Here is a 21,817-nt window from a genome sequence, read left to right as displayed (position 1 = left end):
TTAGTCGTTCTCACTTTTCACTGACATGATTGGACTGAATGCAGCTCCTTAACTTTGAATTCATGTCAGTGACACGTTAAAAGACTCAAACAAACTCTAAAGATTTAAATCATCACCAGTGATTCTGTGCTGACACACAGACCCTGAACACATCTAACCACTAGGTGGCGCTAACAAGCAGGTGACAGGTTCCACATGCTGTGTTTATTTTCTTTAGGAGATATTTCAAGACAAAAAAACAGTGAACAACTGATAAGAATTTGTCATTATCATCATTTTTAATAACATCTCAGTTCAAGTACAGCAAATTTATAAATCTAATATTCATACATCCAGACACAGTGAAACGTCAACAGATTTAAATGCAGTCATTTACGCTGTTCACTGAATTAAAGGGGCTTCCCAAAAATAGTCGTACCTTAGGATACAGAGGAGTAAAACCAAAATTAAATTAAATAAAAAAATCACAAAATGAAGGCACAGCCAAAGCAGAGGAGTCATCTTGACTTCAGTGCTTATGGGGTTGTGTTTAGTTTTTTTTTGGAATGCATAACAGGAAGAATTCTTGTGGGTGGGAGAAGAAATATAATAAATATTGATCCAAACAATATTTATTATTGCTGGAAATTACTGAGTGACGTTCTTTTATTTCGCAAACTGTATCACGGTGCGGTCCCGACTGCTCCACTGTAAAAAGGCCACATATTCAGAGAGTGAGCAGGTATTAAACCTAAAGCTGACATTTGTGTTATTAAAATAAATATAACTCATGGACAGTGTCTAAGCTGCTTTAGACCAACCGATGGTTTCAGTCAGACTCTTTGAGCAGCAGGACTACAGAGTACTGACATCATTGTGCTTTATTATGTGCTAGTGTTTGTTCGTATCACGCGGCTCCACCCAGAGGTGACACAGGACACGTTTAACAGCAATAATGTTAATATGTCAGCGCTTGAATTACACTCCCTAACGTTGTAAAGAGGGTTTTATAAGTGTATCATTAACATCACAGGCTCACACTTCAAGTAATTTCAGGTATGGAGGAGGATTCCACTACAATGTGATTAGAAATAAAAGTACACATCGTCACGTGGAATTTAAAAGTACTTCACAAACTCTTGGAACCATTAAATGTTGACAGTCAGAATTTGGGATGTAACACTAAAACCAGCTGTGATTGAGGGACACTTCCTGTGTGAGACGCCGTCTATAAGGCAAAGGATACTAGCGTGCAAACATATTCTAATGTTTGGTCGCTCCAGCTGTTTCCGGTTCGAGTTAGCGGACTGTTACATCCCCGATTCTGCCCGACATTCGCTGAAATCAAACATTTCATGGTTCTTGCATATAGAATTCCACATTTCATCTTATGAAATGTGTCGCAGGCTTTATGTGAAATTACAAAAATATACAAATGAGATCTCAAATACATCTTTTGTATTTAAAAAAAGAAAACATGAAAGAAATTCATATTCTATATGCTTTGGATAAAGTGAGTTATTTCTGAGTGTCAGGATGATGGTACAAACGGAGCAGTGCTAAACATGGTTTTGAAAAGGGGGATCTGGTCTCCAGAGTCCATAATACGTTTAAATAAATGTGAGACAAACTAAGCAGATTTTAATTTCTGCTGCTGAACCGTGTTGTTACCTCGATTGTCTGGTATCTGCTACTCTTAGAAATGAAAGAGGAAACTGTTTGGCAAGTGGACTCTACACAAACTGGGGAAAAGTCTCTGGGAACATGGCGGACTGGTTTAACAAACACATGACTTCACATTACAAAACATGGCCATGGAGTCTGTTGTCAAGAGCACAGACGGCACTGACTGAAAACACTGTACACACAACAGCCTCTCCTCTCACGCGACGACAATGGATGAAGTGGTGAAGGTCAAGAATTCTGTGATTCCAAAAATTGTGACAATCATGATGATGATGATGATAAAGCCAAAACACTATAACACAAATCAATTCACATGGCACCAACTTCAATTAAAAATAAAGAAAATGACGTGCACTTCAAGATTTTTCAAATACAAAATTACCAGAGATGACTGAATCGTCCGCACCGTCAAATATATCAAGGCAATGACTAATGGAGATGAAGTAGGTCCTTCTCACGCTCAGGGAGGCGTCTAGCCTGTATGATTGTGAGCAGTGCTGTGCTTTATTCAGGGCAGTCATATCAGATGGGAGCAGCAGTAAACTCATGTTAAATGTGGGAAAGGTCTATATTAATATTATAGAGGTAACTGAGCCACTTGTGCTGTAAAATATAAACCTAACAGATGGTGAGTGTTGCTAAGAGGTTTCACGTTCATACCAGCTCATTAAAAGGACATTCAGTCAGTGAAGAACTTTGTAATTTCACGGGGGTTTTGTGAGATGAATGTTTGTTTGTTTGAACTGATTTGCACCAAGCTTGGTGGAGGGATGAAACATGGGCCAAAGAAGAACCCATTAAAGTTTGGTTTGTTTAAAAGGTTTCAGGAACCATTTAAAAAAAAAAATGCGAGACAGGACATTTTTCTACATTATTGTCGTTTGGCATTGATTGAGGTATTTGCTCTATTGAGTGTCATTCTAGTTATCACTGTTTAAGATATGTTCACTGTGACTGTGAACACAATGAAAAAAACATAAAACTGTGTATTTCAAATACACACAAAATGATGTCATGGACTTCCTGATTGATCCAGTGAGCAGCACATTGGTCTGGAGTGTCAAACTCGCCTGCCCAACAGTTTCTACTCCTTCCACCATGTCTTTAATTGACAGACGTATCCGTCCATTTCATTATTACTATTTTTAAGACATCTGTGTGAAAACATTACTGACATGCCTGAACGTACATTTTAACGTCTTTGTTACACTGTTTGTTCAGTGTAATTATTCCTCTTGGCTGTGAAGAGATCATTTCCTGACATGACTCCCATATGTTCTGTGGAAAAATGTCTCTCAAATATATATATTAAAGTTTGCCTCATGAGGCTTCAGCAGTCTGAATTAGACAGATTCAATGGGTATCTTCATTTTCCTTGACTCAGCAAGGAAACGTTCTGAGGAAATGTGCTGAGGAATTTAGTTAAAACTAACTTAAAAGACACTCACATGCTTTTATTCTTTTTATCCAACTCATACTCCTGAGGCCTCGGATCAGCTTCAGCTCAGAGAGGACTGTGGATTCTGGCACTGGACTCTTGTTAGGAAGGATCTCTTAATGACCAGTATGGACAGGAGGAAGCATTACAGTGACCGATACTCGATGTACACACAGGCATGACACATTTTAAAAAGGAGCCATTTTTAAATTTTGCTATTGATCTTGTAAGTCGCTTTAAATAAAAGCATCTGCCAAATGAGTAAATGTAAATGCAATGTAATGTAAATACTGGGCTCAACAATGGAATGACAAATGTTTAAAAGATCCCACCATGTAATATGTTGCATTTTATAGACGCAAAAATCACAAGTTGCAAAATAGTGATTCTCCTAAGTGAAAGGAACCTAAGAGAAACCTGATTTACTGCTCACTATAAATTAAACTAACGAGTGTGAATTATATGGGATGTAGTAAATGAGAAACTGATTAGGCTGCCCCCATGGAATGCCATCTCTGCGCTGCCTCAGCTCACGGCTGAGCTTCTGTGGACTCTCTGTAACTGAACATCTATGGTAGCAGCTAGAAGGCGACTATTCGTATTAAAACAAGGCCATGTAAAAGACACTACACTATCACAGTAGCACAGACATGTCATGCCTTCGACTGACGTTCAGTCTCTCTAGACAATATTTTCTTTTTATATTATATTCTCTGATACATAATCTGGGATTTTATGCTTCCATCTTCTCTACAAAAATAACACATTTTACATCTTGCAAATACCTGAAACAGAATGACTGGATCCAGTCACAGTGGAGCAGCTCACTGTGCATCAGAGCTGCCCAGTCTCTCAACTTCAAACTGCACATCTGCACACATCTGGACAGACCCAAAGAGCCTGTGTATCAGAGTCTCCAATACAGATCAACTGACTAATCGACTGGTTTCTTCATGGATTGCTGCCTTTTGGGCTTATGCACTCTTTCAGCCTGGCAAAACTTGATTTCCAGTTTTTGTTTTTTTGAGAAAAAAAGTTGGTACCAACAAACACCCTTTCCCCACAAATACTGAAGTGCATTTCTATAATAACATTCAGCTGATTCTGTGAGTGTAAAACACCTACAGACCTTCTAATAAGTGACGCACCTCACGTCTATGATGTGTCTTTTGCTGCACCACTCTTAAAGAAACTCGACAGTACAGCAACTGACATTCATGGTGTGTATGTGTGTGTCTTGTGTGTGTTGTTAGTAAGTTATCACAAGGCGGTCTCCTGGACTGTGTGAGCCGTCAGCTGGCACGAAGGCCGAACGATCCTCGCTTCCAAGTCTTCCTCCTCTGTTTGTGCTCGGGCGCTCTCCGTCTCTTTGTCCTCTGTGACCGTGTCGTCTTTGCAGTGAGCTGCTCCGTTGCTGTCCTTCTTGGCCATCTGATAAGGCTGCGTGCTGATTTCTTTGGGCTGGTCAAAAAGGGTAAAGAAGACTGTTGAACGCTCAGGTTACATAGAACAAAGCGGAGAGTGGGAGAGTGAATATGAGTCTACCTTCTGAGACAGAGGAGTGACGCAGCACAGCTTCTCTCTGTAGCGCTCAGGCAAGAAAAAGAGCAACGTGCCCAGGACTGGATACACTGTGCCGGGGGTCAGCTCCTTCTCCTTCATAGGTCCTTACATGTGGAGAGATACAGGAAGAGGACAGAAATTTACCTTTGATCTTGTTTTCCCCTTCAGGTAAGACAGAGAAATCCAGGACAAAATGAAACACAGAATGAACCAGGAGCTGATCTTGACAATTAAACTAAACTACTAAAAAACACATTCAGCCAGTGCAGACTTACGGCACGTTTACTGCCGGTTTACCATTAAACACTGCACTGCACTTTGAATGGCCTCTTCAACAAATCTAAGCCTAGGTATCTAGCAGCTAGCTAGTTAGTCTGCGAGGTTCCTGCTAATATTCAAGCATATAATGTATCAACTAATTCATGAGGTATTCAAACAGGGCGCTCCATTAAGCCCATTTATTTCAGTGAAAGCTGCTCACCCAGCACACATGCTGAAATGTGATACATGTGCTCTGGTGTCTCTTTTCAGACCCAGTCTGGCCAACTGCCTGCGCACAGGACTGACATGAAAATAATATTCTGAGATGACTGTTGGTGGCTTTTAATATACTGGATCTGATGTGATAAATCAAAGCTCGGAGAGATAAACCAGCGTGGGCATCACATGATCTGTGGTTCCTACACTGCCACTACACACTGTGTATGGAACTTTCTGATTCAATGCATTGTAGTTGTTATTCTACTGATTGCTAGTCTGGTCAGTGATATAGTTGGTGTTTGTACCTGTTAGAAAGCTGACTATCAGTCCCACCACCACCACAGTGGCTGAGTTGTGAGCGCTGTACCACATGTAGGACAGTGAGTAAAGCGCCTCCACACCTGTCGGCCTGAAGAAACAAAAGTAGCATTTAAAAATGGATGTTCCTCATTTTACAAAATCAATGTTTGACTTATGGTGTGAAGAATTATTAAACATAATGGAACCAACACAGATTTCTACGTTTAGTTCTTGACATTTCCTGGTTACCTTGGTTTGGCAGTGGTGGCGCTGGCCAGTGTAGTCATGACAGTGGTGGTCATGTTGTCGAACAGAGGCAGAGCAGTGGTGTTGAGTGGAGGGACTGGGGTGGCAACAGACATACGCATCACAAAACTGCCAATGCCGATCCAGAAGGCCATGGCAAGGCCCGATGCTAATCCAACCACTGCACCCTGAGGTGACATAGGAGAGGACAGAGGTGGGGAAAGACATAAAGAGATGCTGTTATGGCTATTCCCATTTTCTCTACTCCCCTATTACACTTTATGTGTGATCACAATAACAGGTGGACTCACGATGGAATTTGCCCAGGGGAAGAACATTCCTAGACAGAAGAGGCCCAGCAGGGGGCCACCCACCATCCCAAAGATACTGAAGGCTGCCTGAGGGCACAGATGATACAGCACGGCAATGAATGACTATTTGTTGTACAGCTGCATTATAACACAAACTAAGGTTGTGTATTTTAATCTTAACAGAATGAATTTCAGTAATATGGACACAGTTAATGCACATTGTACTTTTTAGATTCTGTCTAAAGCATTTTAATTGAGACAAAAAAGGCTGATTTTACTAATTGCTAAAATTACTGCAATGTCTGACCATGTTACCTGCAGCACAGATCCCATTATGGAGGCGAGGTAGGCCATAGCCAGACACACCAGGCCATAGGCCAAAGCTGTGGAGCACATGACAAGAAAGAAAATTAAGTTGGAGGAGCTGATTCACTTGCACTGTTCTTAAAGCTGGTTGGTTGATACGTTATCAGTAATCTAACAAGACTAGGTCAAAACCTAGTATGTGGCTGGACCACCTATGGTCAAATCCTGATTTTGTAACTGCGACGTCGTCTGACAAAAATCACCAGACACAAAAATTAAAGACAGAGACTGAGCTGTGATTGGTGTGGAAATTAGCAGTATGAATTCAGGAAACAACAACGACAAAAGTCTTACCGAGTCCCTTGGACAGAAGTGTGGCTTTAGCTTCAGTCATGTTTGGAAAATAAGGTTTAATCAGGTCCTCCATAGTTACTGTTGCTAGGGAGTTGAAGGCTGAAGAGATGGTGCTAGCAGGACAAAAACAGGATTTAATGAGTGACTGGTATTTTTAAACACATTATATGCATTTCTGCATAACGCAGACAGGACAGAGCATGAACATCATAATAATGCCATCAGTTCGTGTCACATCCAGCTGATGGTAGAAAATAAACCGTCAATAAGAGGAGAAGCTATGTAAAGTATAACTCACTAATGGACACAGCAATGATTTATGACTGAATATTTCATCACTTTTTGCTACGTGTCCAAGTCCAAGGCAGTTATTACATATATGATGCGCTGAAATAAGACAATGATAGGGATAGAGTAAATACATTTAAAGGACAGGAGGTCTTTCATGTTTTCATACTCAAGACATAAAACAATCCAGTCGTGTGTGTTATCTCCAGGGTTTATTATTTAGAGATCGACTGGGATGAAGCCAAAGCTTGTAAAATTAAACTAAAGCAGCAAACAACACTGCTGTTAGAAGTTCAACACCTGCAGTTACAGTCTTCAGTTATTTACCTGAGAGCGCCACTGAAGAGACAGGCTACAAACAGCCCTGGGAGCCCAGGAAGGTCCCTGAACACATCCATCACAAAGTACAGCACCATCTACACAAAGAAACTGAACATTAGGATGGACATACACAAATCCAGATGATAAAAACATTGTACAGCCCTGTGATTGACTGTATAGGGTGCATCCTGCCTCTCACCCACTGCTACTCTCAAGGATAAGCAAATATAGCTAATGGCTGGATGGATGCACAAACACTGTTTGTGCTACTATTTGGGGAATCATGAAGGAAAATTAGTGTTCACCTGGTCATTAGTTTTGACGTAGCCCTTATCCAGAGGGCTGTCCTCTCCATACCGAGCGAACATGACCAGACCCATCAGACAACCTAAAGACAGGACGATCTGCTGGCACGGGAAAACAACATAGCAGGACCTGAGAAGGTGAGAGGTGAGAGGCATGGTTAGAAACTGGGCCAGAGAAATGTCAGCCAACCATGGACACAAGATGAACGTTTTAAGGGCAGACCAGAAAAGCAACATTTAAAACAAAAAGTAGAGCAAATACTAAGAAATGAAGAGTATAGTTGCAAGTTAACAGCATATTTACATGTGTCTTAACTTAAGATGGGTTGACAGTACATGATCAAAAATGCATTTCAGTGTCTGCATCATGTTATTGAATAACAGTATGGCATGAGAAACTGGTGATACTGACATGACGGCTTCTTTCTCTGTGCGTGAACTGAGGTATCTCTGCACCTGGGCCTGGTTGACCCCGTACAGGGCCAGCATCAGGAAGACTCCCCCCACACCCAGAGTCCAGAAGGTGTGACGCTCCAGAGGGTCAGGGTTCAGGCTACACACACACGCACACACACACACAGAGTACAGCATGAACATTTGAAGCACACACGAGTTAGATTCCTGAAGCAAAGTGCATTTTAGCTGAGTAACACTTTATTCCTCCTGTAATGCAAAGATGCTGACTACTCACTCTAGTCCAGATATGCGGCTGCCATTGATTGCTTTCCTCCACACCTCTCCTATGCCCCCTGCCTGACTGGCCCCCACCACGATGACCGCCAGCTGGCCCGCAAACATCACCACTGTCTGGAACACATCGGTCCAGATCACGGCCTTCAGGCCGCCCTGCATGACAAGAGCACACAGGCAATATTACAACCTATCTGTAGAGGTGCACATGGATCACAGCAGCAATGCACTGACAACAGAAGGTGTATGTTTGTAGAATTAATCATAGATGACAGAGGAAACAGATGAACAAATCATAGCTGAAAGAAATAGATAAGTTTTCCAAACGAGAACTGGTAGATGATTGAAAATCACCTTCTACTAAAACTTCAACTTCTACTATCAACTTTTTAGTTTTCATTTGTTGCCAAAATTTGTCTCATATAGTGTGTGTGTGTGTGTGTGTGTGTGTGTGTGTGTGTGTGTGTGTGTGTGTATATATATATACACATATATACATACACACCAACACACATATATTTTGTCATTGATGTGAACATTAGTCTGATAAATCCAGTGACTCACCAATGCAGTGTACACAGTGCACACCAATCCCATGGCAAGCACTGCCCCCCATAGGTCAAAGCCCGTCACTGCAAGTGAACAGAGTGAAAACATTACTGAACACTGCTCAACAGATTACTCAATAATCTCAACATGTGCTATTTTCAACTGTATTGAACACCATTAGTGTAACACGTGCTGTGATGGATCCTGTGGTTAAAATAACAGCAAAAAAATAAAAGTGCTACTCTTTACCCGCATTGAGTGCCAAGGCTGGAGCGTACAGCACCACCCCCATGTAAATGACCTGCAGAGAGGAGAGGAAAAAATTCACAGACTGAGCTCAGAGGTCGTGTTTTGTAGCTAAATGACTCACGTGTCAGATTATACCCTCTTTAACCTCAGAGGGATCAGCGTTTAGAGAAAGGTCTAACTGTGATTTGTTCTAGTAGACAAATGTTTAACTTGATAGCAGCCTCTGAGCAGCTCATCATCGATCACTGTTCATTTCTGAAATATCTGTTTTGTCAATTCATGATGACACTGACCCTGTTAATGCTTCTGCTGGAGGAAATAGACACTGTGAACCTCATAAAGGAAACACAAACCATAAAACATTTTTCGCAATGTGACATTTCCATCACCGAAGTGTTGTCACTCGCCAACTGCTGCGGTTTCAACTCTAATAACAGCTCTACACAGTCCAAGTTAGAAAATAAGCACCGAGCTGAAAGTGGTAGAGATTTCTTTCTTTTATCGTCAAGTATAAAACTGTTATTGCCATTAAGAAGATGATCGCCTTTCTTACTTAATCGCTTACTATACTATATCAGTTTGTAGCTGCCGACTTGCTGAACTAGTTTGCTTGTTGTTATTGTTAGCGATACCAGTTGATAACGACGCATTATGTGGTATTTTGTGCATACAAACGCTGTAGCGACAGAAGTTGGACAGTTGTATTTTGAGGTCAGGATTGGTTCTCCCGAGTCAAAAATCCAACTTCAATGGGCGTTCCAGTTCAAATTTGCAACTGGGAACTCAGAAATTCGGACTTCCCAGTTCAAATGGAACGAGCTGTAAATGCCGATGATACAATTTTACACCATTTTATGTGTCAAGTGATTAATGACTTGGCTGAGTAGGTGAGAATATGGTGGTGGCCATTTTATCAAAATTCGGATCTAAAAAAATCCCAGAAATTAAATTTACAAAGAAAATATGAAGTAGACTGAAATACCATCTGAAAGATGAACGTCACCGTCCCACATATGCGAACCGTCTTGTTGAAGCGCAGCTCCAGATACTGTTGAGAGGAGAGAATGTAAAAACAAAAACAAAAAAAGAAAAACAAACAACAAAAACAAAAGAACAAACAAAATCAAAAGGCCGATTATATATCATCTCAGAGTCTGTATGGTTAGTGCTGAGGACATGTACTCTCAGGATCAGAACTGTCAGTTCAGGATCTTTGCAAATGACTGATAAGTGTCCTTGAGGTTCACGAGAGAAACAGTCAGTCTGGCAGGAGATAAAAACCCTTTAAAGATAATGAGTCTCGAGACAAGAACATGCGTTTGTGTTGGACATCAACATATCAAGGATAACGCAGATAAGAGGACAGATAAGGAAACTGAGCTCTGAGATCATACGTGAGAAGGACGACGACAGGAGAAGCAAGAAAGTGCTGAGAGAGTGTAAAACAGAAAAACAGGCAGACAGAGGAAAGAGGACATCACAATTAAGAAATGCTTTAAAAACACATTAACAGGTCATAAATCCACCACAGTGGCACAGTCATGTCAAGCTATGTGTGCTTGTCGTCTGTTAGTTCTCCACTTGTGTGTACCTCATAGGCGCTGGACAGCCGCAGCCTGTAGAAGACTGGTATGAAAACATGAGCTGGGATGAGCAGGCCCAGGAAGTAGGAGCATCCCAGGAACCAGTACTGAGTTCCAAAGGTGTACACCTCTGACGGAGCACCCAGGATGGCCACCGCGGACTGGAAAGTGGCCAGCAGGGACAGAGACACAGGCAGGCAGCTCATGGAGCGGTCCGCCATCAGGAACTCCTGTGGTGAACAACATGTTGGTGTCAGCCATGATAGGGTAAAACTTAGGTGAGTATTGTGAGGAAAAAGCATCTAACCTGTGTTGTGCGCTGGCGCCCGCCAGAGAAGGCATAAAAGAGGCCGATGCCAGCTGAGGCCACCAGCAGCAGGGCAAAGATGACGTAGTCCACGGTGGTGAAGTGCATCTGGACTACCTCCCCCATGATGACGCTAGATGTGGGGCGTCAGTGCAGTGAAAGCCATTGAAAGCACAGCCTCTGGAGGCTGATCACAATGTTAAAGAGAGCACCTCACCAGCAGGGAGACCCGCTGAGAGCTGGAGGAAGAAAAAACAAGGAGAGAAAGTACATGAGGATGAGGTCAGGTTGACTTCTCTCTTATACTTGCTTGGGGACGTTCACACGGACAGCTGCTGTTCTTATTGAACTGTCTGTTTGGACTGACAACAGTGCTCTTGTAAAGTGGTGGCCATGCGTCACCACAACTTGGAGGGTGCATACGCCACTCGGACACTAGTGGACCCTTACATACGCGAGCATGTGGAAAGACTAACACTAGCTAAAGACTCGGGGAACGGGCTGCACTGTGCAGTGACAGAAGCAGCATGCCAGGTCTTGATTGTTAAAAAGTTGACTAAAGTATCCTCGTTAACAGTCACTGGAGAAACAGCAGAACAAGAGTAATATATTTTTAATGCTAACAGATTTTATTGTCATTGCAACTAGTAATTAAACATATTCCTTTGTATCGGTGCCAATAGTACCTGCAACAGCAGAATCACACCAGCGTGGAGCAACAGTGTGATACACTTGCTAATTACTGCTGATGGTATCAAAAGCATCCACTTGTCTGTAAATGTATTTTCCATATGATCAAATTCTAATATTTATTGTAATCAGAGAGCTTAAATCAAAAATTTCAATTTTTGGCAAAAACAGGCATCAGTCAAATTGTAAGATTATCACAGTCAAAGCTGGTGCTTCCTATAGTCACAACAGACTGACGGGTGTTTCTGCTCAGGACCTTGCACATATTTAGATAACTGGGATACAACCTTGCTTTATTTTGAGTCTGAAAAAAGCCCCTGAGACAGAAAAAGTATTGGATTTAAAAGAGAGATTCTGTTTTCATAAAGGAGACCTGATGAGAAACTGTGTCACAGAAAGATTTAATGAAAGGCTGAAAGAATATATGAGGAAACATGAGTGACAAAAAGTTCCCATTATCTAAAACAAGTCTGATGTTGATGCTGCTTCAAGCTAAGTTTTGATAAAAATGCTTAAAACATGTTGTTTATTGTCACATGTACTGCACAAAGCTGACGCAAGTTCAAAGATAAAATGTGTGGAGGCAGAAAAATGATAAGAAAAGAACTTACTTTATTTGTTTTAAAAGCAACATTTTTTGATTAAAATCGAACCACAACATTTCCAATCCCAACCTTCTTCCGACTGTCACAGTATGTCAACTGTAATTTTTTGAGGTATAAAAGACAAATTGCAAATTGCAAAACACAACATGTCAGAGAAAACAAAATTCCAACAAAGTCTTTTACAAAAAGATACAAAGAAGAATATCGACTTACTGCACCTACTGAGATCAGGCTGCTGCTGCTGCTGCTGCTGCTGCTGGCGGACACACACTCAGACTGGAGGAGGAGATCTCAGTCAAAACCCGCAATCATGATCACTGGAGAGACAGGAGAGACCTCTACCTCAACCTGAAAAAAAAAAAAAAAAAAAAAAAATACATGAGGAAAGAGACCTAACACAATATTGTTTCAAATGATTCAATACCTGAAGAAACTCTACAAAAACAGAACTTTGATATCTTTTGAGGCGTAACATTTTAAACAAATAAAACCCAATCCCTTGTTATGTTTTTAAAAGAGACACACAATGCTAGTCCTTTTCAGATTTCACTTTAGGGGATTGTTTTTGTTGTCGACATAGAGGACCGTTTTTTCCCCTCCATTGCTCATCTGAGAATAAACACATAAAACCAGCTTCACAGTTTCATGGGAGTTGGATTTTCCCAAACCAGCCAATACAGTCTTCATCAAACATGCAAAAGACAAATTGCAGTGCAGTAAACTGAAGCAATAAATGTACAAGCTGCTTCTGATTCATGTTTTATAGATTTCTAGTGAAGACATTTTTGTTTTGCACAAGGTCACTTACTAAGAGTGTCAGGGCGACCCATGAAAATCAGGAATGATTATAGCTCTGCTCACACGCACGTGGACAACTGTTGAGCTGCTCTCCAGAAAGGCACTTCACTAACCATGTTCACATGCTGGCAGCTGTAAATGGCAGCGAAGGGCAACTGTTTCAAATGACAGGAGGCCAAAGATCTCGGGGCGCTGCCACGGAGTCCAACTCTTGCTCGTTGTAACGTTTGGCTGTTGCCATTTTGGGCAACTTTGTAACTGTAGGAACCAAAATGAAACTATGCGTGGATTTGCATGTGTGTGATTGTGAGTGTGTGAGATTATGTTTTTATGTGTGATCGTCAAATAGAAGCGGTGTTCTGCACTGACTGCCTGTCTGTGTGATACTCTGGGCTGGTTTGATCAAGCACTGGCCAACACATAGGACCCCATTAAATCCCATTATCATTATAGATAATCTCTGATCCACATGAATATGACTGGTTGGGAACAGAAGCAACTGGTTCAGGTCAAATGCAGCCACTTACAGGATGTTTTTTTTCATTATAAAAATCCATTACTACTCCATTAGTCCTTTAAATTTCTTCTTTTAAATTAACTAAACATTTGCTGCATTACTTGTTAATTCAGCCTTTCAGGAGCGTGCGCAGGGGTCTGCTGTTCCTCAGAAACCTTTGCTTCTGTTGTTAGTTACAGGATTTGTTACACTGTTGGGCAAAAAAAACCCTGCTGTTAAGATGCCTTTCTAAACTGGGCAGCATCAGTGTGAAAAAATGCATTCAAACCTGACAAGTTACAAAGGGCCCTTGGATTAAAATCCTTCCCATGCTTAGAACAAGGAGCCCAGCAGCTTCACAGAGTGGGGGCCTGTGGATATTGTACTCTAGTAAAGCTACTTAAAATGCCAAACTGACATGTGCTTACACAATTAAGGTATGGGACACCTTATGACATTATAGGACAATTTGAGTGTGGAATCTCTAAATTTAACATGTAGAATACAGGTAATGTCAAATCATTACAAGGTATGAGTGAACAGTAAGATAGACATTTAGATATAACTATAAATCCAAGAATAAAATAACAGTAGTTATTCAGAAAATCCTTCACAGTTAAATCAGAGATAACTTCCTTCTCTGGCTGGTCTTCAATGACTCAGGTCTTTTCATTTGATAGAGATCATGTGACTGGCTGATCGTACCTGCCTGGGCCAGTTTGGTCTGTCTTGTCATGTTTTATTTCCTTCAAGGTCTCAATTGTTTTCCCAACTAAAACACTACCAGAAGTCGCAGCATGCAAAGGTCACATTGGAGTCTGGATGTTTAAAAGGAGTGCGCCATGCACTGCCCTTTGTCACAGCCAGACCTCAGAGCAATCAGCTCGAGTGAACTTAACAGCACAGACAGTCTAATGTTTAAGATTTACCACAAATCAAAACTCCCAAAATACAGGCCAGCATACTGAATGAAAGAAAAGTGAAAAAAAGCATCCAGCTTCACTCTAGCTGGTATAACACTGCGTGGGCCACTGAGCACTCGCTTTACATTTACTGCAATAGGGTACTTAACAACAGCCCCATAGGCTTCTCCTCTCTGGATAGTGTACAGTTAATGGCATGCTGCACAAGACAATACTTGGGAATGTTCAGCACAAAAGGAACATGGCTCACAGCTAGCAATGTGCTTCTGCACCAGTGGGCCGAGGCCTATTTCACTAGATCTGTGCGATCTGTTGCCACCACACAAGTGCAAAACGGGCAACAATCAACCAGCTACTTCTGCAGTATCAGTATTGGAACAACTCTTGTGTGCAGCAGTCAAGTGGTTAAGACACCATAGATCAAGAAAAAGCACTATCCCTGGTTTAAATCATGTCATGTCACTTTCTCTTCCTGGATGAAATAGAAAAGAAACCAGTCATCACATTTAAGAAGCTAGACATGGCAAATGCCCAAAACTTAAGCTACTAATCAACTGTCAGAATCAGCTGTCAATTTTCTGTCAGCCGACTGATTGATTAAGCCACTGATTATTTCACCACTAAACCCCACACAGAGGGCAACACAAGAAATCTACAATCAATACCCACATTTATCACTTTCATCTAGCGACATCAAAACACCCAGTCTCCCACATTTAATCAATGCTTAAGCATCTTCAATTAAAGCAGGTAGATGCAGATTCTTTTCACTCATGCTGCCACCTGCTCTTCATCACTGTTTCCCACAAAAGAAAGACAAAAATATTTAAGTCAAGGTGTGATACTGCCTGTGTTTAATATTTGGCCCGGCTCTCTGTATGAATAATAGGTGATGGTTGTGTCACAAGCATCACAAAACATCACACAAGGAGGTCACTGAGGCCATGGTTGCCTGGCAACACAGGAACAGTGACTGTACATCACATGAAGCAGTCGGTGCGTTTATCCCCACACCCCCGTCTTGTGTGTAAATGGTGGTAATTACAAAAAACCTGCTGTTTGATGGTGTGAGAGCTGGCAGAGCATGGGAAGGTTTGCAGCTGACATATGATTTCTGAATGAGGCTAGTGCTGTATAAAGCATGTCAATGTAGTTCAAAGTAAACCATATCTGTTCATTCTCAGATAACCAACCACCCTCAAACAGGATTAACGGGTATTAAATGGGCGAACCAGAGAAGTACTAAAAAGCAGCAGGTTAATCTCATTTCAGAGTTGCACACAATCACAGTTTGATAAAACAGCTACTGAGGCTGCATTAGGTATAGCTGGGTTTAGAGCTAAATGCTAATGCTAACAATGACAATGCTGTAATAATGTTTCCAGTGTTCTCCATCTTAGTTTAGCATGTTAGCACGCTATCTGGTCATAAACCAAAGTGCTGAACAAAATGATGGCACAAAAGGAAAAACACAGTTGATCCTCAAAGTTATAACGATTTATCCTAATCCACTATCGGAAGGTCGGTGGTTCGATTCCTGGCTCATCCAGTCCATATTTCAAAGTGTCCTTAGGCAAGATACTGAACCCCAAATTGCCCTTGATGTATCATCAGTGTCTGAATGTGCGTGTATGGTAGAAAAGCACATATGTGTAGGGGAAAATGTGTGTGGAAATGTGGCTTCCATTGTAAAGAGCTTAGGGCGATAAGACTAGAAAAGCACTGTAAAAGTGCAGTCCATTTACCATTTACATGGATATTTATGCTACATTACTAAGACATTTCACTTGAAACCACATTTTGAGACATTGTCTGGGAAACATTAATGTCTGTGAAAAATTTTGTGACAATCCATCTGGTAGATGTTGAGATATTTGAATCTGAACCAAAGTGGCTGACTGACTAACAGTGCCATCAATAGAAGCAGCTTGGCTGAAAAGATGTTCTTCGTATAAACATAGCAGGCTGCTGGTTCTGTTCTGGACTACTTCCCACACTGTGGATGAGACAGTCCTGGACGGTTTTATAGAAAAACTCAGGGAAGTGGTTGTGATCAGAAAACATAAATCTAACTTGTCGAAGTTTGTTTTCAAATGTGGAATGAGCTCATTGTTGGCTGAAAAAAAAACCCCACTACACCTGTGGTTTCTTACCAACAGTCACATAACACTGACCCTCCAACCTCACTGGACTGTAATGAGCCCATTACAGCTGAGCACAAGACAACGAGGTGAAGACCATGTCGCACAAGAAAAAACTTGGACAAGTGACACAAAGGTGAAATGTATACTTCATCAGAGGTGTTTTAAAACAGTATTTTTCAGCTTTACAAGAGAAAATAATTCATGGTTCAAGACTTAAGTCATGGTCACGTGCCGTACGATCTTTCTCACTCACTTACATTGAAGCCTAAATGACTAATTCAAATGTGTGTTTCTGTTTTTCTGTGATCTCCAGCTGCACCAGCAGGTAAGCAGGTCAGAGTTCACCTTTGGTCAGCCAATATAAACACGGCTGTGCTGGGTTTGGAAGTGGAGAATTTATTATTCTAGCATTTTTTTAACACTATTTTGAATGAGGATGGCATTAATGGACAGCACAGAGTAGTTATCACACTCCATTAACATGATCAGAAGAAGCTAGATTCTTAAATATAAAGTTATATCTTTTATTACACAAAGCAGTTCAAGTTGATTTGTTACAACACTGAGTGAAATGAAAACCAAACAAACAACTAAAAAGGTTCAATGAGTGATGCAAAAGAGTTCAGATTTGATAAGTGGATTTGGAAATGGATTTGGATTTCATAAAATGCTATTGAACACCATCCCTAATCACTTTCTATTGCTAGTAGGCTATAAACATCAATTTGAATGCCACTTACATTTACAGGATAGTACAATAAGACATTTGGGAATACAAAGAAATGTGTCCAGACTTATATTTTAATCAATACAAAAATTAGTTTCAATCAATCATCACACACAAAAGGCAGTGCGGGGAATGCCATACTATCCACTAACTAAAATACACGTGTGTGCAACCTGCATGCTTAAACACAGGCACAAATGGTTTACTGTTGTCAATTACTGGAGTTTCTGCACCCACAGCAGATTGCTTTGCTTGTATCTAAGTGACCCAAAAGGCCAATAATTTGAGTAATCATTAAACTTTCAGCTGAACCATGGCCTCTTCTGTGAAACAACGACCTACATCACAGACTGTGATCTGTGAGGTAGAAAAACTGGAAGCATCACAATTTGTTTTCACAAGCACAAAAGATAAAAAGCTGCTGTTTAGTGGAATATGAAATCATAATTTCTGATTAATGGGCTGTTATCTGCTCTTAAAGACAGTGTAATGCACGGGTGTTTTCACAGTGCGTCAGTGTTTTGTGACAATTGTTTACAAGACATCAGATAATACCAAAGGAGAATGGTGTCTGCTTGAGGCTTGTGTAATCATTAGCCTGCAGGAGATGTGATAGTTTCTCACAGCAGATAAGGTTAGCGTGGCCTTCTCCAGATGAGCTGAGAAAATTCACACAAGTCTTCAGGGTTACCTCTGGGTGAGGTGGACTGTTGTGTGGATATGACTCTCAGTGAATTTGCTCAGTGGATCTTTACCAGAAATGCTCACATCTATAGGTTGCAATCGGTGCCCTGAAGTAGATTCTTCATATTAGACAACTAAATTTGGTTCATAGCTGCGGAAAAGCAGTCAATAATGTCTGAGAGGTGTTGATCATTGATGTACAATATTTCATGCAATATAAGCTAAATTATTATAACTGTATTAACAGTACAGTAAAACCTCTGACGGGTGATACATTTCTATGGTCTCATGACATCTCACCCAATCATAGAGTGATATTTTGGACATAACTACATGTGCTTATGGTCATGCAGCAGACTGATATAATGGGTTAGTTTTGGTGCTGATACTGACCATATTAAGATTTTTAAACCATCTATTTGTACCATTCTAAATGCAATGTTTTATATACAGTTGTGTAGTAAATGTTTCACACAGTGATAATTAATGTTTCACAGACAAACTGAAATAATTATATTAAACCATTCAGTTATTAGCCCATATACTGTACTTGTGGGACAGGCTTATTAAAAAGGCCTAAGGTTCACTGCAGCACCTCTGATGGTATTAGGATTTAACAGGTTCGTTAAAACCAAGAGGTAAATATTGGCTTTATACAGGAAAGGGTTAAGGATGTTGCCTGATAGTGAATTCAAACAGAATGTCTCTTTAGCGTAAACACAAATTAAACTGTCAAAATCTACGTGAATGATAAAAAAAAAAAAAAATTGGTTTAAGGTTAAGAAACTTATTCATTTTCTAACAGGCAATGTGAACATCGACAGACCTGCTGCACAGTTGGCTAATTAGTCCCCACACGCTACGACCAGTCATTCATTTCAACCGCCGTTTGAGCTAGCCCAACCGGCTTACGTTTACACATTTGACCGTTAACGTAACACGACGTGACATTACCTAACTACTTTGTTATTAACACAGCAAGGTTACATACTCTCACAATATGGATAAACGGTAACTATAGAGAACACAAGCATAAAAACCTACTTGATATTTAACCGTTCATCCACATGTCACTGTTGCCCAACCACCCGAACTTTCTCAGCTACCGCGTGGAGCAACGTTAAACTGATAACAGGTAAACCTACGCGCTCGTGGTGACAAGGAAACACAAACATTTTAGTCCCTATCGTGAGAATATCGTTTGAATTCAGTAAGTAGCTAACGTGTCTTACCTTGGATCACCCTTCGCTGTCCAAATACTACTGCTATGGTCCATCATTTGTATTTTCTCGTGGTCAGGCGTAAACGGACCGCCCATTCTCCTTGACGCTAGATTGGATGCTGCCTTCAGGCACCCCGCGTAAACTAGATGTTCGCATTCACTTCTGTATAAACGAAATTTCGTGCGTTCAGTTGTAAAAAGCATCGCCCCACCTATGAGTTGAATTGTTTTGATTAAAAGCACTTACTTAGGCCATGTAATAATGGTTGATTTTCTTATTTACGATGGTTTTTGCTTTAACCCTGTCATTATGTGAGACAGAAAACAGAGGATTCCCACTGAACAGTCAAGTCACTGTACGTTTTCCTGTCATTGTAATTACATAGTCCACACCAGTATTTGGACAGTTACATATTTGTTGTTCTTTAGGCTATTCAGTATGAGTTACAATAATGGATACTACATTAAAATGATAGTTTTAGCATTCATTTAAGTACGTTTACATCAATATTGAAAGAACTGTGTGTGGGATCCAACTGTTTCAACACACAGTGACCAAATTGTAAATGTTCTGGACACTTGGCCACTCTTGTGCAACTGTTTTTCCAATGTTAGTTCATGCACAAGAGTGAGAGTTGCCATTAGATTGAGGTGGAACTGTCTGTCAGTATGAGGAGTAAAGAAGTGACCATGCACGTGTAGTCGATAATAATGAGGCTCAAAAAAAGCAAAATTATGTTAGAGAAATATCAAGCTTTGCCAAAATCAACAGCTGGGTAAAAAAGAAGGTGCGCAGGGGAAAACTAGAAAAGACCTGGTAGACTGACTCAATTGCATGATGAAGAAAAACCTCTTTATGACTGGTTCTGTCACGGCTTGGGTATGTATGGCTGCCAATGGAACTGACTCACTGGCATTTATTGATGATTTCACTGCTGATGGAAACAACAGGATCAATGCCGAGATTTACAGGAGCATTATGTGAGCTCAGATTCAGCCATTCAATGCATTAAAACTCATTAGACAACATTTCATCATTAACCTAAGATGTCAATGAGATTTCATGGAGGTTAAATATTGACTGGCTGAGTGATCAGACATTGAACTGAATATGTTGAAGACCAGATTAAAGGCAGGGAGGCCCCACAACATGCATGAAGTGAAGGTTGCTGCAGTGAAGGCCTGGGAGGGCAGCACCAGAGAAGAAACAAAGCATCCGGTGATGTTTATGGGTCAAAGACCTCACTCAGTCATTGACAGCAAAGGAATTTTCACAAAATATTAAATATGATGATTTTGTTTGATTTCACATGTATCTACTGACATAAATCTATGAAAGCTGAGACTTTGCACTTTAATGTAGCATCTATTATTTTCATTTAAAATGTAATATACTGAAGAATTAAAACGAGTCACTGTCCTAATACTGTAGGTAGGACTGTAGGTTTTGACATTAGTTGACCTCTTGCATCATAATTACGACCTTTCCTACGTCACTGAAGGCAGCACAACACGTGCTTTGGCACTCCCAATCATATTTAATTGGAACAAGGATTTGTGAGCGCAAGTTATCCTAAAGTTATTGAAGGTGATATTAAAACGCTGCAGCTGAGTCACTCGAGATTATGTCAGCGGTGCCATTGTAATGTGTGTGCAGTGAAAACAGGGACCGGGTTCATCCGGTGACGCCTGTCCACGGCTGCGCTGGAACTGAGGAAATCGTCATCGTGTACTAAATTAGCACAACAGCTGCTGATTGATTTAATAGATACAGTGACAGTGTAGCTCCTTCGCCCCCGCGTCACACAGAAACACCGTCTGTTTCTTACCTCTTCTCCTCTACGTCCAGAGCAAGTGAGAGCGCATTTTCTGACGGGGATATTCTCCGGCGCGCACATCTGTCCAGCGGCAAACATTCTCATCCTGTTCAGAAAATACATCGGTGACTTTCATGGAGCATCCCCGACGCCATCCTCCATTTCTCCCAGTGCGCATTCGTGTGAGCGCAGCCGCATAGGTCGCCACATCTCTTCCCCCTCCTCCAGCTGATGACTCGTGTCTCATTGAATGAATAGTGACAACAGTGTACCACAATATCTACTCATCAATGTAACCCCATCAGCTTCAACTGAATATGCAGAGCAGTGCAAAAGTTTGAGGCACATATTTAGGGAGATATTTACAAGATCTACGATTCTTGTTTCCTGCTGTATAATAGACACCTGGTTCCGCGGCCCGAATCTGGCCCATATACAGCATGATAGCTCCACATCTGGATCAATTCTGTTGCACATAAAGAAAATGTTCTGGCTGTCAGACAATACAGGAGGATAACAGCCAGAATCTGCCCAAATGTGAAAGTATATGGGCCAGACTCCACTTGGTGCTGTTTTAACAGGCTGGTCGCCAAATATTGATTTGATTCAGGTTTTTACTTTTCACTGCACTTCGTATGAAATAAGTAACAAAAACTCATCATGGCATTTTTATTTTTTAAGTATCCTCACTCACTTTTAAAAAGGAGAATGGTCTTCCTCTCATTGTGTATCAAATATTGTAGGTATCACTGCAAA

At 40.9% G+C, this 21,817-nt stretch overlaps 1 protein-coding gene across 4 annotated transcripts; it reads right to left on the bottom strand.

Moving 5' to 3' along the window:
• Positions 1-253: 253 nt before the first annotated feature.
• Positions 254-21,208, bottom strand: slc5a6a (solute carrier family 5 member 6a). Of its 4 annotated transcripts, none has more exons than XM_023415050.2 (18): positions 21,074-21,208; positions 12,464-12,598; positions 10,956-11,194; positions 10,657-10,878; positions 10,048-10,113; positions 9,066-9,117; positions 8,832-8,899; positions 8,269-8,423; positions 7,990-8,130; positions 7,578-7,707; positions 7,279-7,367; positions 6,664-6,776; positions 6,319-6,386; positions 6,004-6,090; positions 5,696-5,880; positions 5,452-5,555; positions 4,649-4,770; positions 254-4,564 (listed from the first exon to the last, which is right to left on the bottom strand). In XM_023415050.2, exons 3-18 carry the CDS (start codon positions 11,079-11,081, stop codon positions 4,364-4,366), a joined length of 1,929 nt encoding a protein of 642 aa, XP_023270818.1. In that variant the 5' UTR covers positions 11,082-11,194; positions 12,464-12,598; positions 21,074-21,208; the 3' UTR covers positions 254-4,363. The 4 variants fall into 4 exon arrangements, with proteins under 4 accessions (XP_023270818.1, XP_087032347.1, XP_023270820.1 ...); XM_087176221.1 differs by lacking the exon at positions 21,074-21,208 and adding an exon at positions 19,255-19,381; XM_023415052.2 differs by lacking the exon at positions 21,074-21,208 and adding an exon at positions 19,255-19,381 and having other exon boundaries at positions 12,469-12,598.
• Between the last annotated feature and the right edge of the window lie 609 nt (positions 21,209-21,817).

Source organism: Seriola lalandi, unplaced genomic scaffold (assembly GCF_002814215.2).
Source record: "Seriola lalandi dorsalis isolate HSWRI2012SDOR001 ecotype SW California unplaced genomic scaffold, Sedor1 jcf7180002054544, whole genome shotgun sequence".
In the NCBI taxonomy this organism is placed as follows: Eukaryota; Metazoa; Chordata; class Actinopteri; order Carangiformes; family Carangidae; genus Seriola; species Seriola lalandi.
This window is presented reverse-complemented; position numbering and strand designations above follow the sequence as displayed.

Bases quoted from the DNA above. Each gene is read 5' to 3' on its own strand.
- slc5a6a (XM_023415050.2), bottom strand. From the start codon at position 11,081: ATGGGGGAGGTAGTCCAGATGCACTTCACCACCGTGGACTACGTCATC. The intron at 10,879-10,955 runs GTTAGATGCTTT...TGTTCACCACAG, and splicing joins GGCGCCAGCGCACAACACAG to GAGTTCCTGATGGCGGACCG. The intron at 6,387-6,663 runs GTAAGACTTTTG...TGTGCTCCACAG, and splicing joins ACTTCTGTCCAAGGGACTCG to CTTTGGCCTATGGCCTGGTG.